The 21,322-nt window shown below is 41.0% G+C and overlaps 1 protein-coding gene across 1 annotated transcript in view; it reads right to left on the bottom strand.

Annotated features, from left to right (window-relative positions):
• Nucleotides 1–439: 439 nt before the first annotated feature.
• Nucleotides 440–21,322, bottom strand: part of LOC123398299 (protein LAX PANICLE 2-like) — a 36,282-nt gene continuing 15,399 nt past the window's right edge. The window contains exon 4 of the mRNA XM_045092778.1: nucleotides 440–751. Coding sequence (XP_044948713.1) covers nucleotides 587–751 — 165 coding nt within the window. The 3' untranslated portion in view covers nucleotides 440–586. The remainder of the gene's footprint in view (nucleotides 752–21,322) is intronic.

Here is a 21,322-nt window from a genome sequence, read left to right as displayed (position 1 = left end):
ACACTCTAGGCGTTCTCGGAACATTATTAGTCATGAGTTGGCCACCTATGGGCGTAGTACCCCGCGTATAGCAGTATAGCTTGCTATAGATATGGACTTTGTTGTAAACCTGGGTGTGGCTGAAAAGCACCCATGAGCATAATGGAGATTGTTATTCACCCCACAGAAAAAAATAAAGTTCACTATGTTGTCCATATATATACTTTGTTCACATTGCAGTCATGCTAGATATTATGTCTTCCGTTCAATCTTTTCTTTTATTTTTGGTATGTTAAAAACATGTTGTTAACATGTTGAAAGAACATGTGCTGCTAATGAACTTCCATTTTCTGAACAAAAGTAGAGCATGAGAACAAAAATAATATATTGTAATTAAATAAATAAGAAAAGTTATTACTCAAGTACACTTACAATTGGGTGTTACCTAGTATAATATAGTTTTATTGTGTACTACTACCTTTATATGAATTTCTTCGTGAATATTAGGTGTTAGTAAGTGGGGAAAAGAGGATATTGGTGCCCGTGGTTAGTGAAAAAAACTAATTACAGTAGTAATTATGTCTATAGGTGCTCCCTTCTTGACGTGCTATCTTCTACCATAATGCAATGTCATGACCTGGTTCGTGCTCATCGAGCCGGGGACCGGCAAAATCACTGCAGTCTCTGTCGGTGGGAGCCGCCAAATATTATCTCGTACATGCCACAATGTCATTGTCGGGAGAAGGTTGTGACTTCGACAAGTAATCTCTAACTGCATTTGATACAAATATAGTTCATGTTAATGTGGATTTGCACGGATGCCACTATGTTACACTTGTTTAAGCAATATATAAAGTATCATTTACGCCCAAGAACATTTACAAATTACAATTTGTGCCATGCATCATGAGTTCTTTTTCTATGATTTACCTCTTTAATTATCGCCGCAAAATCTTGATTAAGGAAATATTTGCACTCAAGTCATGTAGATAGTGTAAAATCTTTGCACTTGTGTAAAATGTGATTGATTTGTTTCGTGCACTATTTTTTATCTAGTAGAGGTTGTGATAGAGGACTTGCATTTTGATTGTGTTATCCTAAGAATATTATAGTTTTAATTAAACCTATATTCTAAAATGACTTCAACCCACTAACAAATTTTCCTCTCCATGCAACAATGCCACATCACCAATTCATGCATGGAGCCATAAGTTACCTTTTTCATTAATCTCTCATGTTAAACATACCACCACAAACATGGTTTTTTTTCTAGGAAATTAAGTCATGTAAGACACTTTTATATTTGTTTCTACATTAATTTTAGTCATATATTGCTTAATCGTATTTTTTAACAAGGTTCCCACGGCAATGCATGCGACATCGTATAGTTACAGAGAAAGTCAGTACAAGATGGAGGATCTGTAATCAATATTGCCAAATTAAGATACTCTTCTATACATGTTGAGACACACATACACATGAACAAAAACTAAAATCACGTGGAGTTGTCTTACATATTTGTACCCTATTTTGCATTCATTCTTTTTAACCATGTCTTGGCATGCTTGTAGACTATGAATAACTTAAATTATTAGGTTACTTGTGGTAAAATCAACTTACCCTTCTTTATATTCTAGACTAGGCGTGCTTCTCCATACATTTCACATATTTAAGTTCTAGACAGGTATGTGTGTTATTGAATATTTCCTGAATTATTTCAGACTTATCGATGCTATTCTTTCAATGATATGACTTTTTCCTCAACTACGAGGTGGACATGGTGCTTTCGTCAGTGTCAATAACTATTGACTCGATATGCTCATAGAGGTATGTCGCTCATAGGGATGAGCGTCCATTTTAGTGCTTGTATGTTTTTGTTTGTTTGTGTGTGTGTGTGTGTGATCATATGTGTGTTTTGTGTGTGTCGATGTCTATACTATATTTCTCAAATAAAAATTTCTTGACATTCTTGCAACCAAATTTTAAGATATGCCCACATGAAAACAGTGATAAAGATAATTTGTAATGTAAATAGTTTGGTGTAGTTGCATTTCTAATGGTTTTCTATCATTTAAAAATAGAGGTCCTAGTGCAGTATGTTGATATTCTAACTGTAGTTTCATAAAAAATGTGCCAACAAATATGTATGTTGTATTAATGCATTTGAACTTTTGTGCTTCTAAATATATGGACTCAAATGCTCGAGTGCATGGTTGCACGCTTAACAACGTGTTTTATCCTCGACGTTGTACCCTAGATGTGATTAAAAGACTAGCTAGAAACACATGGAATAAATAGAATGTGTCTATTAAAGTTCATCACAGTCAAATTTTGGCATAAATTAATAAGGTAGTAATTATAATGTAATAATTATTTTACATTGATGTCTTCATAGCTTCCTCGAATTGTGATTGTGTTCCTAGAAAGCACATAATTATTGATGGGCTTTTCTTTTGAGTTTACATGCAAAATGGTAAATATTAAAAGAACAAGGTGGATTTATAAATTGATAAAAGCCCGAGGACATGCTATTGTGATTGGCATGTGCTTTTTAAGATGAAGACATCCATATAATCTTCTGTATTTCTTCCATAGTTTGCTATTGGATCCAACAATGACAAAGCTTGCATGTCATAACTTTCCTGAAGGTGTTGTTATGTGAGAATTATTTGATAGTTAATATGATGTCAAGGGTGATGAGTAGTGTTGCTGATGGTTTGATTGTTGTGTGTCATTGGTTGTGCTAGATTGTTTCTTGTAGCATTCTTCTTTTGTTATAATTTTAGCAGTGTGCACCCTCGGTGTCTCAACCAAGTATATATATTGTGTGTAATTGCTGACATCGACTCCAATTTGTACCATGTTGATAGTAATTATGTTTTTCATGAGGTGTTCATGTATTCATATAAAAATGTTTACACAAATGTTTATAGTGCAAGAAATATAGTACATTCAGATAATCAAATTGCCATCATAAGAGGATGAACTGATTTGAAACAGAACATAAAATCCTTCTTGCATATCGCTAATAATTGTAATGTTTATGTTCTCCAACACCAAACATCATTCTTATATGGGAGACTCTAATTACACCAAATAAGTTATGCCTTAGCTCAGTGACTAGCTCCTAACCAGAACCATCATGCAACTTCTGAGATGACTGCATGGTACCGACAACAATGAGTAATCTTATTCGGAATTAATTTTTAGATGAAAGTAATGTTTAGACCCTACTAGAGCTTAGTTAATGTTTACAAGAACGATAACGAGCCAAAATTTAGGAATCAACTATGTTGAATTGTACAGTTGGAAATATTTTTTTAGACCTAGCATCTCCAATGTTAAAACTATCATGACCTACTTTGAGACATTGAGAATGCATACACTAATATACATAAAAGATCAAGGATAAACAAAGAAACTCAATGTGAGCAATGGCGCAATCCACCATTCACCGTCCTTGACAACACATAAACAAACGGTAAAGGTTCTCTAAAATAAAAACCTCCTAAAGGAAAGAATGCACACTGTCGTCGTCATCCGATTCAAGCACTAATGATTTGTTGATTAGTTTTCACTCCCAAGAGCAGGTCTAACATATTTCCTATGAAATTTCAAGAACAAGGACACAATGTGTAAATACCACCATTTCTAGGAACAACCATCGAAGGTTTGACCAAGGGTATCCCCTCACAAACTCGATAACTGATACTTGAAGAGCACCACCTGTGTGAAGTAACCTTGTGTTGTTTCTACCACGAAATAAGATAACGTTACAGGGAGAGGCACACACAGATGTCCTTTGTGAGTCTTATTTTTAGGCACAGGGAGTAGTTGAAAACCATTAATTTATATGTGTTTGCTTTACCGGCTATAGAACTCTCTACACTCGAATTGCATTTTAAAGAACATGAAATTTGGAACTTGAGTAAGAGCCCACCCCCCATACAAAGCTTCGAGACAAGACCGTTTTCTCTGCTCATTTTTGCTCATACCTACTGGTTGATCATCAAAATGGATATGATGGTGGTGATTAAGGATATTACGTGTGTGCATGGTTGAAATTTCCATATCATTAACCAAGATTTTATGTCCCTACTCGCAAAGAAAGATGCGGTAGTGGACATTAGTGATTCCAAGCCTATTAGTCTTATTGTTTGGTTGGTAAAATATTTATGAAGGCTTTAGGAGGTTGTGTGGCCCTCAGCCTTTCCCTATTAGTTTCTAAGAATAAAAGAGCCTTCATCTCGGGAGGGGCAATTCAACAAAACTTCATGCTCTCCAGTCAATTTTTAGAAATTTACACAACCACATAATGTCTTTGATATTCGTAGAACTACATATAGGTCTTAGTTTATGTGCCATTTTTGTTTCAACTTCTGGAGAACATAGGATTTTTTTCCTTCAATGACATGTGTGGGCTACTCTATCTCTATCATAAGTGATTACTGGAGTCCTAATAAATGGGCATCCGGTAGGTGCATATGGATGACCCAGGGATTATGACAAGGAGGCCCTCTCTTGACACTTTTGTACAAATTAGTCATGGGTGTCCTAACCAATATAGTAGACAAGGCAGATTATTGCGAGATCTTTGAGTAGCACATGTGATGGTGCTTGTTAGAGCTAAATATGGCAAATCCCTTGGTAGGGTGTCCTCTTAGGTGACCTAGCATGATGGTAACGACAAGTAGGAGTTACCTAGGTTCAGGCTCTCCAAAGGAGATAATGGCTAATGTTCTAGTTGGGTTTTCTTGCATCGGAGTATACACAAAGTGCATGTAAAGTCCTAAGGGGTTGAATATGATATACATAGACCCCGAACCCCCTTATTATATACATATCGTAGGTCCGAGGGTTTACACAGCTAGGTCGATTACAATAGTGGATGTGGAGTCCTCCATCACTCCGACGTTATAGGATTGTACTCCAAGTATTATGAAATATCCACGTAATCAGCTATAGGCTGCCAAAAGTGGCCCCAAAAAGAACCAACCTAGGTTGGCATACCTCGGTCCACTAGACCGAGAACTGATGTGGTGAGGACACCATCGTCCGTGACACCAACATTAGACCATGAATCGGTCTTCAACCCTGGTTGCACTCGGGTCATCCGAATTTATACCCTTCTTGAAACGGTTCAATGGAACGCCCTCGAATAGTATTGTCAAGCAGATGAATTACTGACGAGCTGCTCTCAAGGTGATGCAAGCCACCTCGGTATTGCATATGTATAAGTTGCAGAACAATCAGCAAAGAAGAAAGGTTTTCCACACACCCTAAGAGCAGGGTTGATAATATAGCCAACAATCGCCTATAAGGAGTTGTCATGTCATATAGACCCAACCTAATAGCGGGCATATACAATAGTAAGTTTTAGATGTGTACTACTTTAGTAGTAGTTTACCCACCTTACAATCTCACAAAGTGTCTTGGGTCTCGTGTTGCAGCTGGCTACTCACCAAGAGCCCGCTTCTCTTTTATCTCCTCCTCTCTCTCCTCCAACTAAGCAAGGATATAATATTTTAATCCTTATATGCTGCTTATGTCACCTTATTGTACTTGCTCTAACGCTTGGTAGGCCATGTTCCTGCATAGTTTGGTCAACAAGTGTCCGACTAGTTCTAAGAACCAAGACCACTCTTATTGAGCAGCCTCACAAGACCATGTGTCATCTGTCTTCCGATGATAAAGTTGGTGTGTGGCAATATGCATGGGCCCACCGACAACATGTCCCACCACACTTTGGTTCTCGTGCAAGTATTAATGACATCAATTCGATTGTTAGTTTAATTAAGTCCATCGTGGGGAGTGGGATACGAAGGGATCATGCATGCCTCATCCCGATGAGGGGGGCAAGGGGTGGCCACCTCGGGCCCCCGTAGCCTAGGGGACCCTACCCAGGAGTATGTTAATATATGCCTGGTGCTGTGTTTGCATGGACTGAAAAAAGTGATGCTAATTTGGCCCTCGTTACTACGTGGTTGGATACTAATTACGCAGCACCATGGATCATGGATCGAGTCAGCCATCTGGGAGAGGCTCAACAGTTAAGATATCGTGCACTCACATGAGGCATGGTATCTGATACATCTCCAATTTATCTATAATTTGTGAAGTAGCCATATTTATAATAATTTTATATGATTTTGGTATGATTTTATTAGAGTGATGTTGTTTTTTCAGCAGAACTACCGTGGTGTTCTTTTTGTGCAGAAATAAAATTTCTCGAAATGATCTGAAAATTTACAGAGAATATTTTTGGAAAATATAAAAAATACTAGAGACAAAAGATACCAGAGAGGATTCCCGAGGGAGTCAAAAGCCTAGGGGGCGTGACCCTTGGCTTGTGGGTCCCTTGGGAGTCCCCTTGACGTGAGATCGACGCCAAAAAATCCTATAAATCCCACAAACCCCAGAAAGAAACCGAGATCTGGATTTACCAGTAGCAAGCCTCTAGGGCCACGAAAAACCAATAAGGAGCCCGTTTCGGCACCCTATCAGAGGGGGAAACCATCACCGGAGGCCATCTTCATCATCCCGGTTGTGTCCATGACGAGGAGGGAGTAGTTCACCCTCGGGGCTGAGGGTATATACCAGTAGTTGTGTGTTTGATCTCTGTCTCTCGTGTTCTTGAGATGGCACAACCTTAATGTGTCGCAAGCTTTATGGAGTTTTCCCCTCTCTATCTTCTTGTGATGAATTGAGTTTTCCCTTTAAAGTTTTCTTATTGGTTTGAGTCTTTAAGGCTTTGAGAACACTTGATGTATGTCTTGCGATGGGATATCCTTGCTAAAAATGGATTGTTTCCGTGACCCTGGAATCTATGCATGGGGATTGGCACATGTTGTCATCTTGACTCTCCGGTAGAAACTTTGGGGCACTCTTTAAAGCACTTTGTGTTGGATTGATCATGATGCTACCTCAAATAAATTAGACACCTAAAATAAATTTTTAGTCACTTGCTGCAGGCTCACTACTTAACCATTCTTCACCCATTAAACTTTGCTAGTCTTGATACCTTTGGAAATGAGATTGATGAGTCCCTGTGGTTCACAGTTTACTACAACAACATTTGCAGGTACAGGTAAAGAGTCACTTGGACGTGAGCGCGATGATTGTTCTCTTTGGAGTTTCTTCTTCATCTTCTTCATCGATCTACGATGGGTTCCAGGGCGGTAACTATTTGAAATATTCCCTAGAAGCAATAATAAATTGGTTATTATTATATTTCCTTGTTCATGATAATCGTTTATTATCCATGCTAGAATTGTATTGATTGGAAACTCAAATGCATGTGTGGATACATACACAACACACTGTCCCTAGTGAGCCTCTAATTGACTAGCTCGTTGATCAAAGATGGTCAAGGTTTCCTAGCCATAGACAAGTGTTGTCACTTGATAACGGGATCACATCATTAGGAGAATGATATGATGGACAAGACCCAAACTATAAACGTAGCATATGATCATGTCGGTTTATTACTACTATTTCTGCATGACAATGTATGTGTTCCTATGACCATGAGATTATGCAACTCCCGGACACCGGAGGAATACCTTGTGTGTTTCAAACGTCGCAATGTTACTCGTTGACTATAAAGGTGCTCTACAGGTATCTCCGAAGGTGTGTGTTGGGTTGGCCTGGATCAAGATTGGGATTTGTCACTCCATGTGATGGAGAGGTATCTCGTGGCCCACTCGGTAATACAACATCACAACAAGACTTGCAAGAAATGTGACTAAGGAGTTAGTCACGGAATATTGTATTAAGGAACAAGTAAAGAGACTTGCCGGTAACGAGATTGAACTAGGTATGGAGATACCGACGATCGAATCACGGGCAAGTAACATACCGAAGGACAAAGGCAACAACATACGGGATTAACTGAATCCATGACATAGAAGTTCAACTGATAGAGATCTTCGTAGAATGTGTAGGATCCAATATGGACATCTAGGTCCCGCTTTTGGTTATTAACCGGAGAATGTCTCAGGTCATGTCTACATAGTTCTCGAACCCGCAGGGTCTGCACACTTAAGGTTCGGTGACGTTTCGGTATTATTGAGTTGTGTGTGTTGGTAACAGAAAGTTTTTCGGATTCCCGGATGAGATACGGGACATCACGAGGAGCTCCGGAATGGTCCGGAGGTACAGATTATTATATAGGAAGTCCTGTTTTGGTCACTGGAAAAGGTTCGGGTACTTCGGTAGTGTACCGGGAGCGCCGAGAGGGTACCGGGGACCATCGGGAGGGGTGTCACGCCCCGAGGGTCCTCTTGGTCTTTGGGAGGAGACAAACCAGCCCCTAATGGGCTATCCTAAGCCCCATTAAGGCCTATGAGGTTTGAGAAGGAAAAAACCCAAAGGCGGACGAGGAGGAAAGGGTTTCCAAGTGGAGAGGAGGAATCTTACTCCTAGTAGGATTGGAGTAGGACTCCTCCACCTCCAATTTCGGCCAAACCTTGACGGTTTGAGGTTGCCTCCTACCCTCCCTCCCTCCTATTTATACTAGAGGAATTAGAGGCAGCCATAACCCTAATTGCCACGTGCTCCCTCTACTTCTCTTTAGATCTGTTTATCCTCTAGTCTTGTTCGGCGGTGCTTAGGCGAATCCCTGTTGGATTAGTTCACCACCACCACCACGCCACCGTCCTGGAGAACTTATTACCTCTTCTCCCATCTTGATGGATCAAGAAGGCGGGGATCGTCATCGAGCTGTACGTTTGCTGAACGCGGAGGTGTCATCCGTTCGACACTAGACCGGGATGGATCATGATGGGATCGCGAGACGGATCGTGATGAGATCGCGGGACCGGCTGCAATTCGAATCACGAAGATGTTCCACTACATCAACCGTGTTATATAAGCTTCCTCTTAGCGGTCTACAAGGGTATGTAGATTCACTCTCCCCCTCTCGTAGATGATTATCACTATGGATAGGGATTGCGTGTGCGTAGGAATTTTTTTGTTTCCCATGCTACGTTCCCCATCAGTGGCATCATCAGCTAGGTTCATGCATAGATGATATCTCGAGTCGAACAAAAAAGAGTTTGTGGGTGTTGATGTTCAATTTGCTGCCCTCCTTAGCCTATTCTTTATTCGGCGGCATTGTTGGATTCAAGCGGCCTGAACCAACTTTACTCATATGCTTACGAGAGACCGGTTTCATCGACTAACATACAACTTGTTGCAGAAATATGAGTGGTGGGTGTCTATTTCTTCAACTTTAGTTGAATCGGATTTGACTGAGGCGGTCCTTGGAGAAGGTTGAATAGCAATTGGCATATCACCGTTGTGGCTTTGCGTAAGTAAGATGCGATCATACTAGATACCCATAGCAGCCACGTAAAACATGCAACAATAAATTAGAGAACGTCTAACTTGTTTTTGCAGGGTATGCTTGTGATGTGATATGGCCAATGACATGATATGATATATAGGATGTATGAGATGATCATGTTGTAATAGTTAAATATCGACTTGCACGTCAATGCTACAGCAACCGACAGGAGCCATAGGTTTGTCTTTAAATTTATTTTGCGCTTGCAGATGCTCTTGCTATATCGCTAGGCAGTAGCTTTAGTAGTAACATCATAGATAGCGCGGCAACCTCGATGGTAGCATGATGATGGAGATCATGGTGCGGCGCCGATGATGATGGAGATCATGTCAGTGCTTTGGTGATGGAGATCAAGAAGTACAAGTTCATGGCCATATCATGTCACTTTTGATTTGCATGTGATGTTAATCCTTTTATGCACCTTATTTTTCTTAGGACGACGGTAGCATTATATGAAGATCCCTCACTAAAATTTCAAGATAAAATTGTGTTCTCCCCGGCTGTGCACCGTTGCGACAGTTCGTCGTTTCGAGACACCACGTGATGATCGGGTGTGATAGACTCAACGTTCACATACAACGGGTGCAAAACAGTTGCACACGCGGAACACTTAGGTTAAACTTGACGACCCTAGCATGTCCAGTCATGGCCTCGGAACACAAGAGACCGAAAGGTTGATCATGAGTCATATAGTTGATATGATCAACATGGAGATGTTCACCATTGAAACTAATCTCAACTCACGTGATGATAAGACTTGAGTTAGTGGATTTGGATCATGCGCCACTCGAATGACTAGAGGGCTGTCTATTTGAGTGGGAGTTATTAAGTAATATGATTAATTGAACTCATTATCATGAACCCACTCAAAATGTCTTTGCAAATTATGTTGTAGCTTGCGTTGTAGCTCTACTGTTTTAGATATGTTCCTAGAGAAAATTTAGTTGAAAGTTAATAGTAGCAATTATGCGGACTAGGTCCGTAAACTGAGGATTGTCCTCATTGCTGCGCAAAAGGCTTATGTCCTTAGTGCACCGCTCGGTGTGCTGAACCGCGAGCGTTTCTGTGGATGTTGCAAACATCTGACATACACCTTTTAGATGACTACATGATAGTTCAGTGCATAATGATTAAACGGCTTAGAATTGAGGCGCTAAAGACGTTTCGAACGTCGCGGGATATACGAGATGTTCCAAGATATGAAATTGGGATTTGAGGCTCGTGCCCTTGTTGAGAGGTATGAGACCTCCGACAAGATTCTTTGTCTACAAAGTAAGGGAGAAAAGCTGAATCGTTGAGCATGTGCTCAGATTGTCTGAGTACTACACTCACTTGAATCGAGTGGGAGTTAATCTTCCAGATGAGATAGTGATGGTTCTCCGAAGTCACTGCTACCAAGCTACTAGAGCTTCGTGACGAACTATAACATATCAGGGATAGATATGATGATCCTTGGGCTATTCGCAATGTTTGACATCGCGAAAGTAGAAATAAAAAGGGATCATCAATTATTGATGGTTAGTAAAACCACTAGTTTCAAGAAGGGCAAGGGCAAGAAGGGATACTTCATGAAACGACAAACCAGTTGCTGCTGTAGGGAAGAGACAAAAGTTGAACCCAAACTCGAGACTAAGTGCTTTTGTAATAAGGGTAACAGTCACTGAAGAGGAAGTACCGTAGATACTTGGTAGATGAGAAGGCTGGCAAAGGCGACAAAAGTATATTGGATATACATGATATTGATGTGTACTTTACTAGTACTCCTAGTAGCACGAGGGTATTAGATACCGGTTTGGTTGCTAAGTGTTTGTAACTCGAAATAAAAGCTACGGAATAAACGGAGACTAGCTAATGGCGATGTAACAATATGTGTTGGAAGTGTTTCCAAGTTTAATGTGATCAAACATCGAATGCTCCCTCTACCATCTGGAGTAGTGTTAAACCTAACTAATTGTTATTTGGTGTTTGCATTGAGCATAGACATGATTAGATTGTGTTTATCGCAATACGGTTATTCATTTAAAGAGAATAATGGTTACTCTGTTTATTTGAATAATACTTCAATGCTCTTGCACCTAAAATTACACACATGTTTATAATATTGATGCCCAAATATACAAAGTAGTAACGATAGTACCACTTACTTCTAGCATTGCCGCTTGAGTCATATTGGTGTAAAACGCATGAAGAAGCTCCATACTGATGGATCTTTGGACTCACTCGTTTTTTGAATCGTTTGAGACATGCGAACCACGCCTATTGGTGTAAAATGCATGAAGAAACTCCATGCAGATTGATCGTTTGGACTCACTTGATTTTGAATCACTTGAGACATGCATCATGGGAAAGATGACTGAAGGGCTCGTCTACCAGTGAGATGGAACAATAGAGTAATTCGTTGGAAGTTATACACTTTGATGTATGAAGTCCAATGAGTGCTGAGGCACGCAGTGGATATCGTTATGTTCTTACTTCACTGACGATTTGAGTAGATACAGGAGTATTTGCTTGATTAATCACAAGTCCGAAATATTGAAAAGTTCAAGCTATTTCAGAGTGAAGATCGTCGTGACAAGAGGATAAAATGTCTATGATATGATCGTAGAGATGAATATGTGAGTTGCGAGTTTGGTACACAATTAAGACAGTGTGGAAAATGTTTCACAACTAATGCTACCGGGAACACCATGGTTTGATGGTGTGTTCGAACATCATAGCCATGGTTTGATGGTCTATTGGATATGGTGCATACTATGATGTCTCTTATCAAATTACCACTATCAGTTTTGGGTTAGGCATTAGAGACAACTGCATTCACTTTAAATAGAGCACCAAATAATTCCATTGAGATGACACCGCATGAACTATGGTTTGGAGAAATCTAAGACGTCATTTCTTAAAAGATTGGGGCTGCGACGCTTATGTGAAAAAGTTTCAGTGTGATAAGCTCAAACCCAAAGTGGATAAATGCATCTTCATAGGATAAGAAAAACTGTTGGGTACATCTCATATCTCATATCTAGAAGCAAAGTGTTTGTTTCTAGAAACTGGTCCTTTCTCTAGAAATTGTTTCTCTCGAAATAATTGAGTGGGAGGATGGTGGAACTTGATGAGGTTATTGAACTGTCACTTCAACCAGTGTTTAGCAGGGCGCAGGAAGTTGTTCCTGTGGCGCCTACACCAATTGAAGTTGAAGCTGATGATAGTGATCATGAAGCTTCAGATCAAGTTACTACAAACCCAGTAGGTCGACAAAGTCACGTATCGCTCCAGAGTGGTACGGTAACCCTGTCTTGGTCATGTTGTTCGACACCAAAGAACCTACGAACTATGGAGAAGCGATGGTGGGCTCGGATTTCGACAAATGGCTGGAGGCCATAAAATCCGAGAGAGGATACATGTATGAAAACAAAGTGTGGACTTTGTAAGAACTACTTGATGGTTGTAAGACTATTAAGTACAGATGGATCTTTAAGAGGAAGACACACGATGATGGTGAATGACACCTTTAAGAAAGCTCGACTTGTCGCAAAGATGTTTCCGACAAGTTCAAAGAGTTGACTATGATGAGACTTTCTCCCTCGTAGCGATGCTAAAAGTATGTTGGAATTATGTTAGCAATTGTTGCATTATTTATGAAATCTTGTAGATAGGATGTCAAAACATTGTTTCCTCGACGGTTTCCTTGAGAAAAGGATGTATGTGATACAACCAGAAGGTTTTGTCGATGCTAAGGATGCTAACAAGTATGCAAGATCCAGCGATCCATCTATGGACTAGAGCAAGCATCTCGAAGTTGGAATATACGCTTTGATGAGATGATAAAAGCTTTTGGGTTTATACAAGGTTTATGAGAAACTTGTACTTCCAAAGAAGTGAGTGGGAGCACTATAGAATTTCTGATTAGTACATGTGGTTGACATATTGATGATCGGAAATAATGTAGAATTTCTGGAAAAAATAAAGGGTTGTTTGAAATGAGTTTTTCAAAGAAAAACCTGGATTGAGCTACTTGAATATTGAGCATCAAGATCTATAGAGATAGATCAAAACGCTTAATAGAACTTTCAAATGAATACATACCGTGACAAGATTTTGAAGGCGTTCAAAATAGATCGGTCAAAGAAAGAGTTCTTGGTTGTGTTGTAAGGTGTAAGTATTGAGTAAGACTCAAAACCCGACCACGGCAGAAGAAAAAGAAAGGACGAAGGTCGTCCACTATGCCTTAGCCGTAGGATCTCAAGTATGCCATGCTGTGTACCGCACCTGATGTGTGCCTTGCCATGAGTCTGTCAAGGGGTACAAAGAGTGATCAAGGATTGAATCAATGGACAGCGGTCAAAGTTCTCCTTAGTAACTAGTGGACTAAGGAATTTTCTTGATTATGTAGGTGATTAAAGAGTTCGTCGTAAAGGGTTACGTCGATGCAAGCTTTGACACTAATCCGGATAACTCTAAGTAGTAAACCGGATTCATATAGTGGAGCAGTCATTTGGACTAGCTCCAAATAGCGCGTGGTAGCAGCATCAATAGGATGACATAGAGGTTTGTAAATCTCACACGGATCTGAAAGTTTCAGACCCGTTGACTAAAATCTCTCTCACAAGCAAGACATGATCAAGCCCCAGAACTGTATGGGTGTTAGATTCATTACAATCTCATAGTGATGTGAACTAGATTATTGACTCTAGTGCAAGTGGGAGACTATTGGAAATATTCCCTAGAAGCAATAATAAATTGGTTATTAATATATTTCCTTGTTCATGATAATCTTTTATTATACATGCTAGAATTGTATTCATTGGAAACTCAAATGCATGTGTGGATACATAGACAACACACTGTCCCTAGTGAGCCTCTAGTTTACTAGCTCGTTGATCAAAGATGGTCAAGGTTTCCTGGCCATAGACAAGTGTTGTCACTTGATAATGGGATCACATCATTAGGAGAATTATGTGATGGACAAGACACAAACTATAAACGTAGCATATGATCATGTGAGTTTGTTGCTACTATTTTCTGCATGCCAATGTATGTGTTCCTATGACCATGAGATCATGCAACTCCCGGAAATCGGAGAATACCTTGTGTGTATCATACGTTGCAACGTTACTGGGTGGCTATAAAGGTGCTCTGCATGTATCTCTGAAGGTGTTTGTTGGGTTGGCATGGATCAAGACTGGGATTTGTCACTCCATGTGACGGAGAGGTATCTCGGGGCCCACTTAGTAATACAAGATCAAAACAAGCCTTGCAAGCAATGTGACTATGGAATTAGTCACGGGATCTTGTATTACGGAACGAGTAAGGAGACTTTCGAGTAACGAGATTGAACTAGGTATGGAGATACGACAATTGAATCTTGGGCAAGTAACATACCGAAGGACAAAGGGAACAACATACGAGATTAACTGAATCCTTAACGTAGAGGTTCAACCGATAGATATTTTCGTAGAATAGGTAGGATCCAATATGGACATCTAGGTCCCGCTATTGGTTATTGACCAGAGAATGTCTCAGGTCATGTGTACATAGTTCTCGAACCCGCGGGATCTGCACACTTAAGGTTCTTGACGTTTCGGTATTATTGAGTTATGCGTGTTGGTCACCAAAAGTTTTTTGGAGTCCCGGATGACATCCCTGACGTCACGAGGAGCTCTAGAATGGTCCGGAGGTAAAGATTGGTATATAGTAAGTCCTATTTTGGACACCGGAGAAGTTTCGGGTACTTCGGTAGTGTACCTGGAGTGTTGGGAGGGTACCCGGGACCATCGGGGGGGGGGGGGTGCCACGCCCCAAGGGGCCTCATGGGATGTGTGAGGAGACAAACCAGCCCCTCGTGGTCTGGCCTAAGCCCCACTATGGCCCATGAGGGTTGGGAAGAAAAAAACCCAAAGGTGGAAGAGGGGGAAAGGGTTTCCAAGTGCAGAGGAGGAATCCTACTCCTAGTAGGATTTGAGTAGGACTCCTCTACCTCCAATTTCATTTAAACCTTGAGGGTGTGAGGCTGCCTCCTCCCCTCCCTCCCTCCTATATATACTAGAGGAATTAGAGGTAGCCCTAACCTTAATTTCCACGTGCTCCCTCTACTTCTCTCTAGATCTGTTTCTCCTCTAGTCTAGTTCGGCGGTGCTTAGGCGAAGCCCTGCTGGATTAGTTCACCACCACCACCACCACGCCGATGTGATGGAGAACTCATCTACCTCTCCGCTCCTCTTGCTGGATCAAGAAGTCGGGGATCATCATCGAGCTGTACGTGTGCTGAACGCGGATGTGTCGTCCGTTCGGCACTAGATCAGGATGGATCGTTATGGGATCGCGGGACGGATCGTAATGAGATCGCGAGACGGGCTATGGTTTGAATCGCAAAGATGTTCCAATACATCAACCGCGTTATATACGCTTCCTCTTAGCGATCTACAAGGGTATGTAGATTCACTCTCCCCTCTCATAGATGATCATCACCATGGATAGGTATTGCGTGTGCGTAGGAAACTTTTTATTTCCCATGCTACATTCCCCATCAGCAGCCTGGGATAGCAAGGATGAACGTCATTCTTTTATCGTTTGTTTTCGTCCATAGTCGGACCCTGTTCTTCTTCATGATGATTGTATATTGTTGTAATGATGTGAACTTGATGTATTTTTTGGCGAGTGTAAGCCAACTCCTTATACTCATCTTTTCAATAGATGTACTTGTAACAATATCGATTCTTGCGAAACGACGAGATGCGCTTCTATCCCCGTCAAGGCCCTCACGCCAAAATAACGATAGGATCGCATCTTGGGCGTTACAGTGGATGACGACGAGCTATGATCTTTTTATGATCTTTATTCTTTCGGTCGCAAGTACAAATCCGCCAGATGCAAAAAAAAGTAAGAAGCGCAAAAAAGCGAAAAAGTTAAAATCTCCAAATGTTTACAAATGAATGGCATGTTCATGAATAGCAGAGGTCTCGGGGACTTGGCTAAGCATATGAATATTGCACAAGAGGTAAACAAACATAGGTTGGACATTTCTGAAACGTGGAGACGATATTTCCCAGTTAATGTCCTATCCCCCCGCGCGGTAGGTCCGGTGGCATCCTACTCGGCATAAACTCAGACTCCATGGAGATTTTAACTTTCTTGGTTGGTGAATTTCATATAAAATTTCACATCCGTAATAAATTGATAATTTTGTATGGAGTTTGGTTGCCGTCTATGGTGCCGCTCAAGAGGCTTACAAAGCGGCTTTTCTTCCTGAATTGGTAAACTTAGCTAATAACAATCCCCATCCTATTCTAATAGGTGGTGATTTTAATATGCTAAGGTTCCCTCATGAGATAAGTAAAGGAGGTTCGATGATCATTGGCCTTTTTTATTCAATGATGTCATTGATAGCTTGGATTTAAGAGAGGTTCACATGACGGGAAGACAATTCACTTGGGTGAATAGCCTTCCTGAACCCACATACGAAAAACTAGACCGTGTACTTATGAGCACAGACTAGGAAGAAAAATTCACGATGGTAACGGTACGTGCTCTAGAACGTAGTGAGGAACTATCGTTCCATGCCCCCATATTAATATCTATTGGCATGTTAAATCCGAACACAAAACAATCGTTGAAATTTGAATTGTGATGGTTGGAACGTGATGGGTTTGATGAGCTTGTTCAAAAAGTATGGGTAAAGCCAGTGAGTGGTATTTCGCCTATTCAAAGATGGAATAACAAAATGTGTAATTTACGCGGTCATCTTCGAGGTTGGGCTAGACAAACTCTCGGCATTCTCAAAAAAGAGAAAGAGCACCTATGTACCATCATTGATGAGCTTGACCGTCAGGCAAAAGTACGTGTACTTTCACCACAAGAGATTGAGCTCAAAAGCCAATCTAATGCCCAAGTAGCATGTATGTTGCATGAGGAAGAAATCAAATGGTACCACAGATATAAGGCACTACGCTTGCTGAAAGGGGACTCAAATACAACATACTTCCATTATGTCGCCAATGGCACACACAGGAAAAAAAGTACTCACTCCCTTGTCCAGGAGGAAGGCCGGATCGAAGGACAAGAACAACTCAAGTCGTATATCACGAAGTACTATAAAGGTCTGTTCGGGGCTCCAGAGACTGGAAATATTTCCATGAATGAGTCACGAACAGATGACACCCCACATGTTTCCAATGAGGAGAACTCCCTTCTAGATGCTCCCTTCACTTAAGAGGAGATTAGAAAGGCGGTCTTCAAAATGGAACACAATAAGGCACTAGGTCCAGATGGATGTCCTGCGGAGTTTTATCAACACTTCTAGGAAGTCATCAAACCTGATCTTCTAGAATTATTCGGATGCTTGCATTCTGGGCAACTAGAATTGTTCCGCCTGAATTTTTGGGAGATCATTTTGTTACCTATGATTTCGGAGGAACAAAGGATACAACAATACAGACCTATATGCCTCCTTAATGTTAGTTTCAAAATCACTACGAAAACTGCAAACATAAGGTTAAACTCTGTGGCCAGTCATGTGGTTAAACCTACACAAACTGCTTTCATCCAAGGTAGGAATACCCTGGATGGGGTCATGGCCTTACATGAAACCGTACATGAGATGCACACTAAAAAGCTAAATGGGGTAGTTTTTAAGATAGACTTCGTAAAAGCCCATGATAAGGTCAATCGGCTATTCCTCCAACAAAGTCTGAGAATGACAAGCTTCTCACGAGAATGGTGTACCCTGCTCCATACCTTTGTTTCCGGAGGTAGCTTTGCCATAAAGTTCAATGATTACATTGGGAGCTATTTCGAAACGAAGAAGGTATTAAGGCAAGGGGACTCTATATCTCCACTACACTATTCAATCTAGTGGCAGATATGTTGGCCAATATGATAGACCGTGCTAAGCAAGACGGACACATAGAAGGGGTAGTCCCACATCTGGTTGATGGGGGTATAAAAATTCTTCAATATGCACACGATACGATTCTTTTTATGGAACACGATTTGTATAAATCAGCGAAATTGAAATTAATATTATCAGCTTTCGAAAAGCTATCTGGATTGAAAATTAATTTTCGTAAAAGTGAATTGTTCTGTTTTGGCGAGGCCCAGGACGCAGCTGCTCAATATGCCGTGTCATTCGGATGCGAGCAAGGTCAATTTCGTATTAATTATTTGGGTATACCAATACATTATAGGAGATTAACGAATGCTGAATGGAAACACGTCGAACATCGTCTACAAAAATGATTTGCAAGTTGGAAAGGAAAATTACTATCCCTCGGAGGACGACTGATTCTCATAAATTTAGTACTCACTAATATGGTACTGTATATGATATCTTTCTTCCAACTACCCAAAATAGTCCTACATAGATTGGATTGTTTCCGATCGAGATTCTTTTGGCAAGGGGATAGTGAGAAGAAGAAATATCGACTGGCTAAATGGAACGTCGTCTGCCGACCAAAAGACCAGGGAGGATTGGGGATACATGACCTACAGGTTAAGAACTCAGCCCTCTTGGGTAAGTGGATGTTTAAGCTACTGACGGAGGATGGTTTCTGGCAAACACTCCTGAAACGAAAATACATAGGCACAAAATCATTATCACACGTACAATGGAAACCCGGTGACTCACATTTTTGGGCCGGCCAAGTGGCGACTAAGAAACTCTTATTTCGCTTTGGCGTATTTAAGATTAAGGATGGTTCAAAAATTAGATTCTGGGAGGACAAGTGGTTAGGGAATATCACCCTCCGAGAACAATATCCGACTCTATACAATATTGTGCGATACAAAGGTGATACGCTTGCTTCCGTTATGCAAGTGTCTCCACCGGTCGTGACGTTCAGACGGGATTTAATTGGTGCGAGACTACAGTCGTGGAATGCCTTGTTGGGACACGTGGCCAGGGTTCAGCTGTCATAAGATACCGATGAGTTCCGTTCGAATCTATGTGAGAATGGGAAATTCTCGATGGATTCCATGTATAAGGCGCTATCATAGGTTCAAGTGCAAGTCCATAGTAACAAAAAATATGGCGGATGAAGGTCCCACTAAAACTAAAGATATTTGTGTGGTATCTTCGGAAAAGGGTCATTTTAACTAAACATAACCTAGTCAAATGAAACTGGCATAGCAATACGAAATGTGTATCCTGTCCCCAAGAAGTTACAATAAAACACTTATTATTTGAATGCCAGCTCGCAAGGTCTATTTGGTAGGCTATCCATATGGCTTCCAACTTGTATGAACCTACTTGAGTAGCCAATGTTTTTGGTAACTGGTTATTCGAGATAGATGCTAAGTTTAGAACCATTTTATGGGTAGGAGGGCTTGACCTTATATGATCGCTCTGGCTCAGTAGAAATGACAATGTTTTTAATGATAAAAATTATTATCATCTCAAGGTTATCTACTGGTGCAGAGGTATTCTCCGTTCGTGATCCATATTACAACGGATGGCGTTTCGCGAACTTTTTATGGAAGCTTCTATGCGATTGGAGAAAGTAGCGAGGAATAATTTTATCCCACATGGATGGCTGCGTGATCTCCGGATAGGCCTTCCATAGGCAATGGCGTTTACTTCTACTGGATTGTATTACGTCGGTTGGTGCTTCACTATTTTCAGTTTTCTGAATTATGGCTGTCACTAGTGGAAAACGGGCCTTTGGCCGGGACCATTTAGACCCGGCCTGCCTCTGGGCCGGGACTAAAGGCCCGGCCACGTCGCCCCAATTCTCAATGCCTCCCTCGAGGCTTTAGTCCCGGCCCGTAAGGAGCCTTTAGTCCCGGTTCGTGTCCCAAACCGGGACTAAAGGGCTACGCGGTGGGCAGTGGTGGTGCCAACCGTTCGTATCCCCCTTTAGTCTCGGTTGGTGGCTCAACCCGGGACTAAAGGACTAACACGTGGCCTGCCGTAGTGGTGGCGACCATTGGTATACCTCTTTAGTCCCGGTTGGTGGCTCAACCCGGGACTAAAGACCCAAACGGTTTGCATCCCGCGTCGTTTCAGGCGATGAAAAGCACGAACCGAAGCGTACAGTCGCCATTTCTATGTTTCTTCTTCTGTCTCGCTCTCCCTCTCTGTTCTTCTCCTCTCTTCTTCCCTTCTCTTCTTCCACCATGCCAACTAGCTTTCATGAGGTGCTCGCACATGGCACGACCAAGCTCCATGTCGTGTACACGAACCTGAGCAGGGGGGTGCCGTTTTTTCTTCAAGAGTTGAAGGAACGATGGTTTGACAACACAGTGGATCGTGAGAAGTTCTTGGGGCTTGATCTAGAGTACACGGCCGATCAACGCGGTGTTGCCGTCATCCAACTATGCTTCGCACGCCATGTCTTGATCTTCCAAAGGGCGAGGTAAGTTTTGAGGCTTTCTTTGATCCAAGATAATGACATTGTAAGTTTATTTGTTTCAATCATAGTTGGTTCCCTTCAAATAGTTGTAGTGAAACAATTTTGATTAGTTGAAGGGGAGAATAATCTAATTGGAATAGTGTTCCATAATCTGAAAAATTGTATTAGAATCAACTAGTGTTTAATATGTTCCATTGGAATCATAGTTGGTTCCCTTCAAATAGTTGTAGTGAAAGAATTTTGATTAGTTGAAGGGGAGCACAATCTAATTGGAAGAGTGTTCCATAATCTGAAAAATCGTATTAGAATCAACTAGTGTTTAATATGTTCCATTGGAATCATAGTTGGTTCCCTTCAAATAGTTGTAGTGAAACAATTTTTATTAGTTGAAGGGGAACACAATCTGATTGGAATAGTGTTCCATAATCTGAAAAATCGTATTAGAATCAACTAGTGTTTAATATGTTCCATTGGAATCATAGTTGGTTCGCTTCAAATAGTTGTAGTGAAACAATTTTGATTAGTTGAAGGGAACACAATCTGATTGGAATAGTGTTCCACAATTTGAAAAATCTGATTGGTTCAATATGTTCCATTGAAATCATAGTTGTAGTGATACAATTTTATGCGGTGTTCTTTGATCCAAGGTTATGAA

Source organism: Hordeum vulgare, chromosome 5H (assembly GCF_904849725.1).
Source record: "Hordeum vulgare subsp. vulgare chromosome 5H, MorexV3_pseudomolecules_assembly, whole genome shotgun sequence".
Taxonomy (NCBI): Eukaryota; Viridiplantae; Streptophyta; class Magnoliopsida; order Poales; family Poaceae; genus Hordeum; species Hordeum vulgare.
This window is presented reverse-complemented; position numbering and strand designations above follow the sequence as displayed.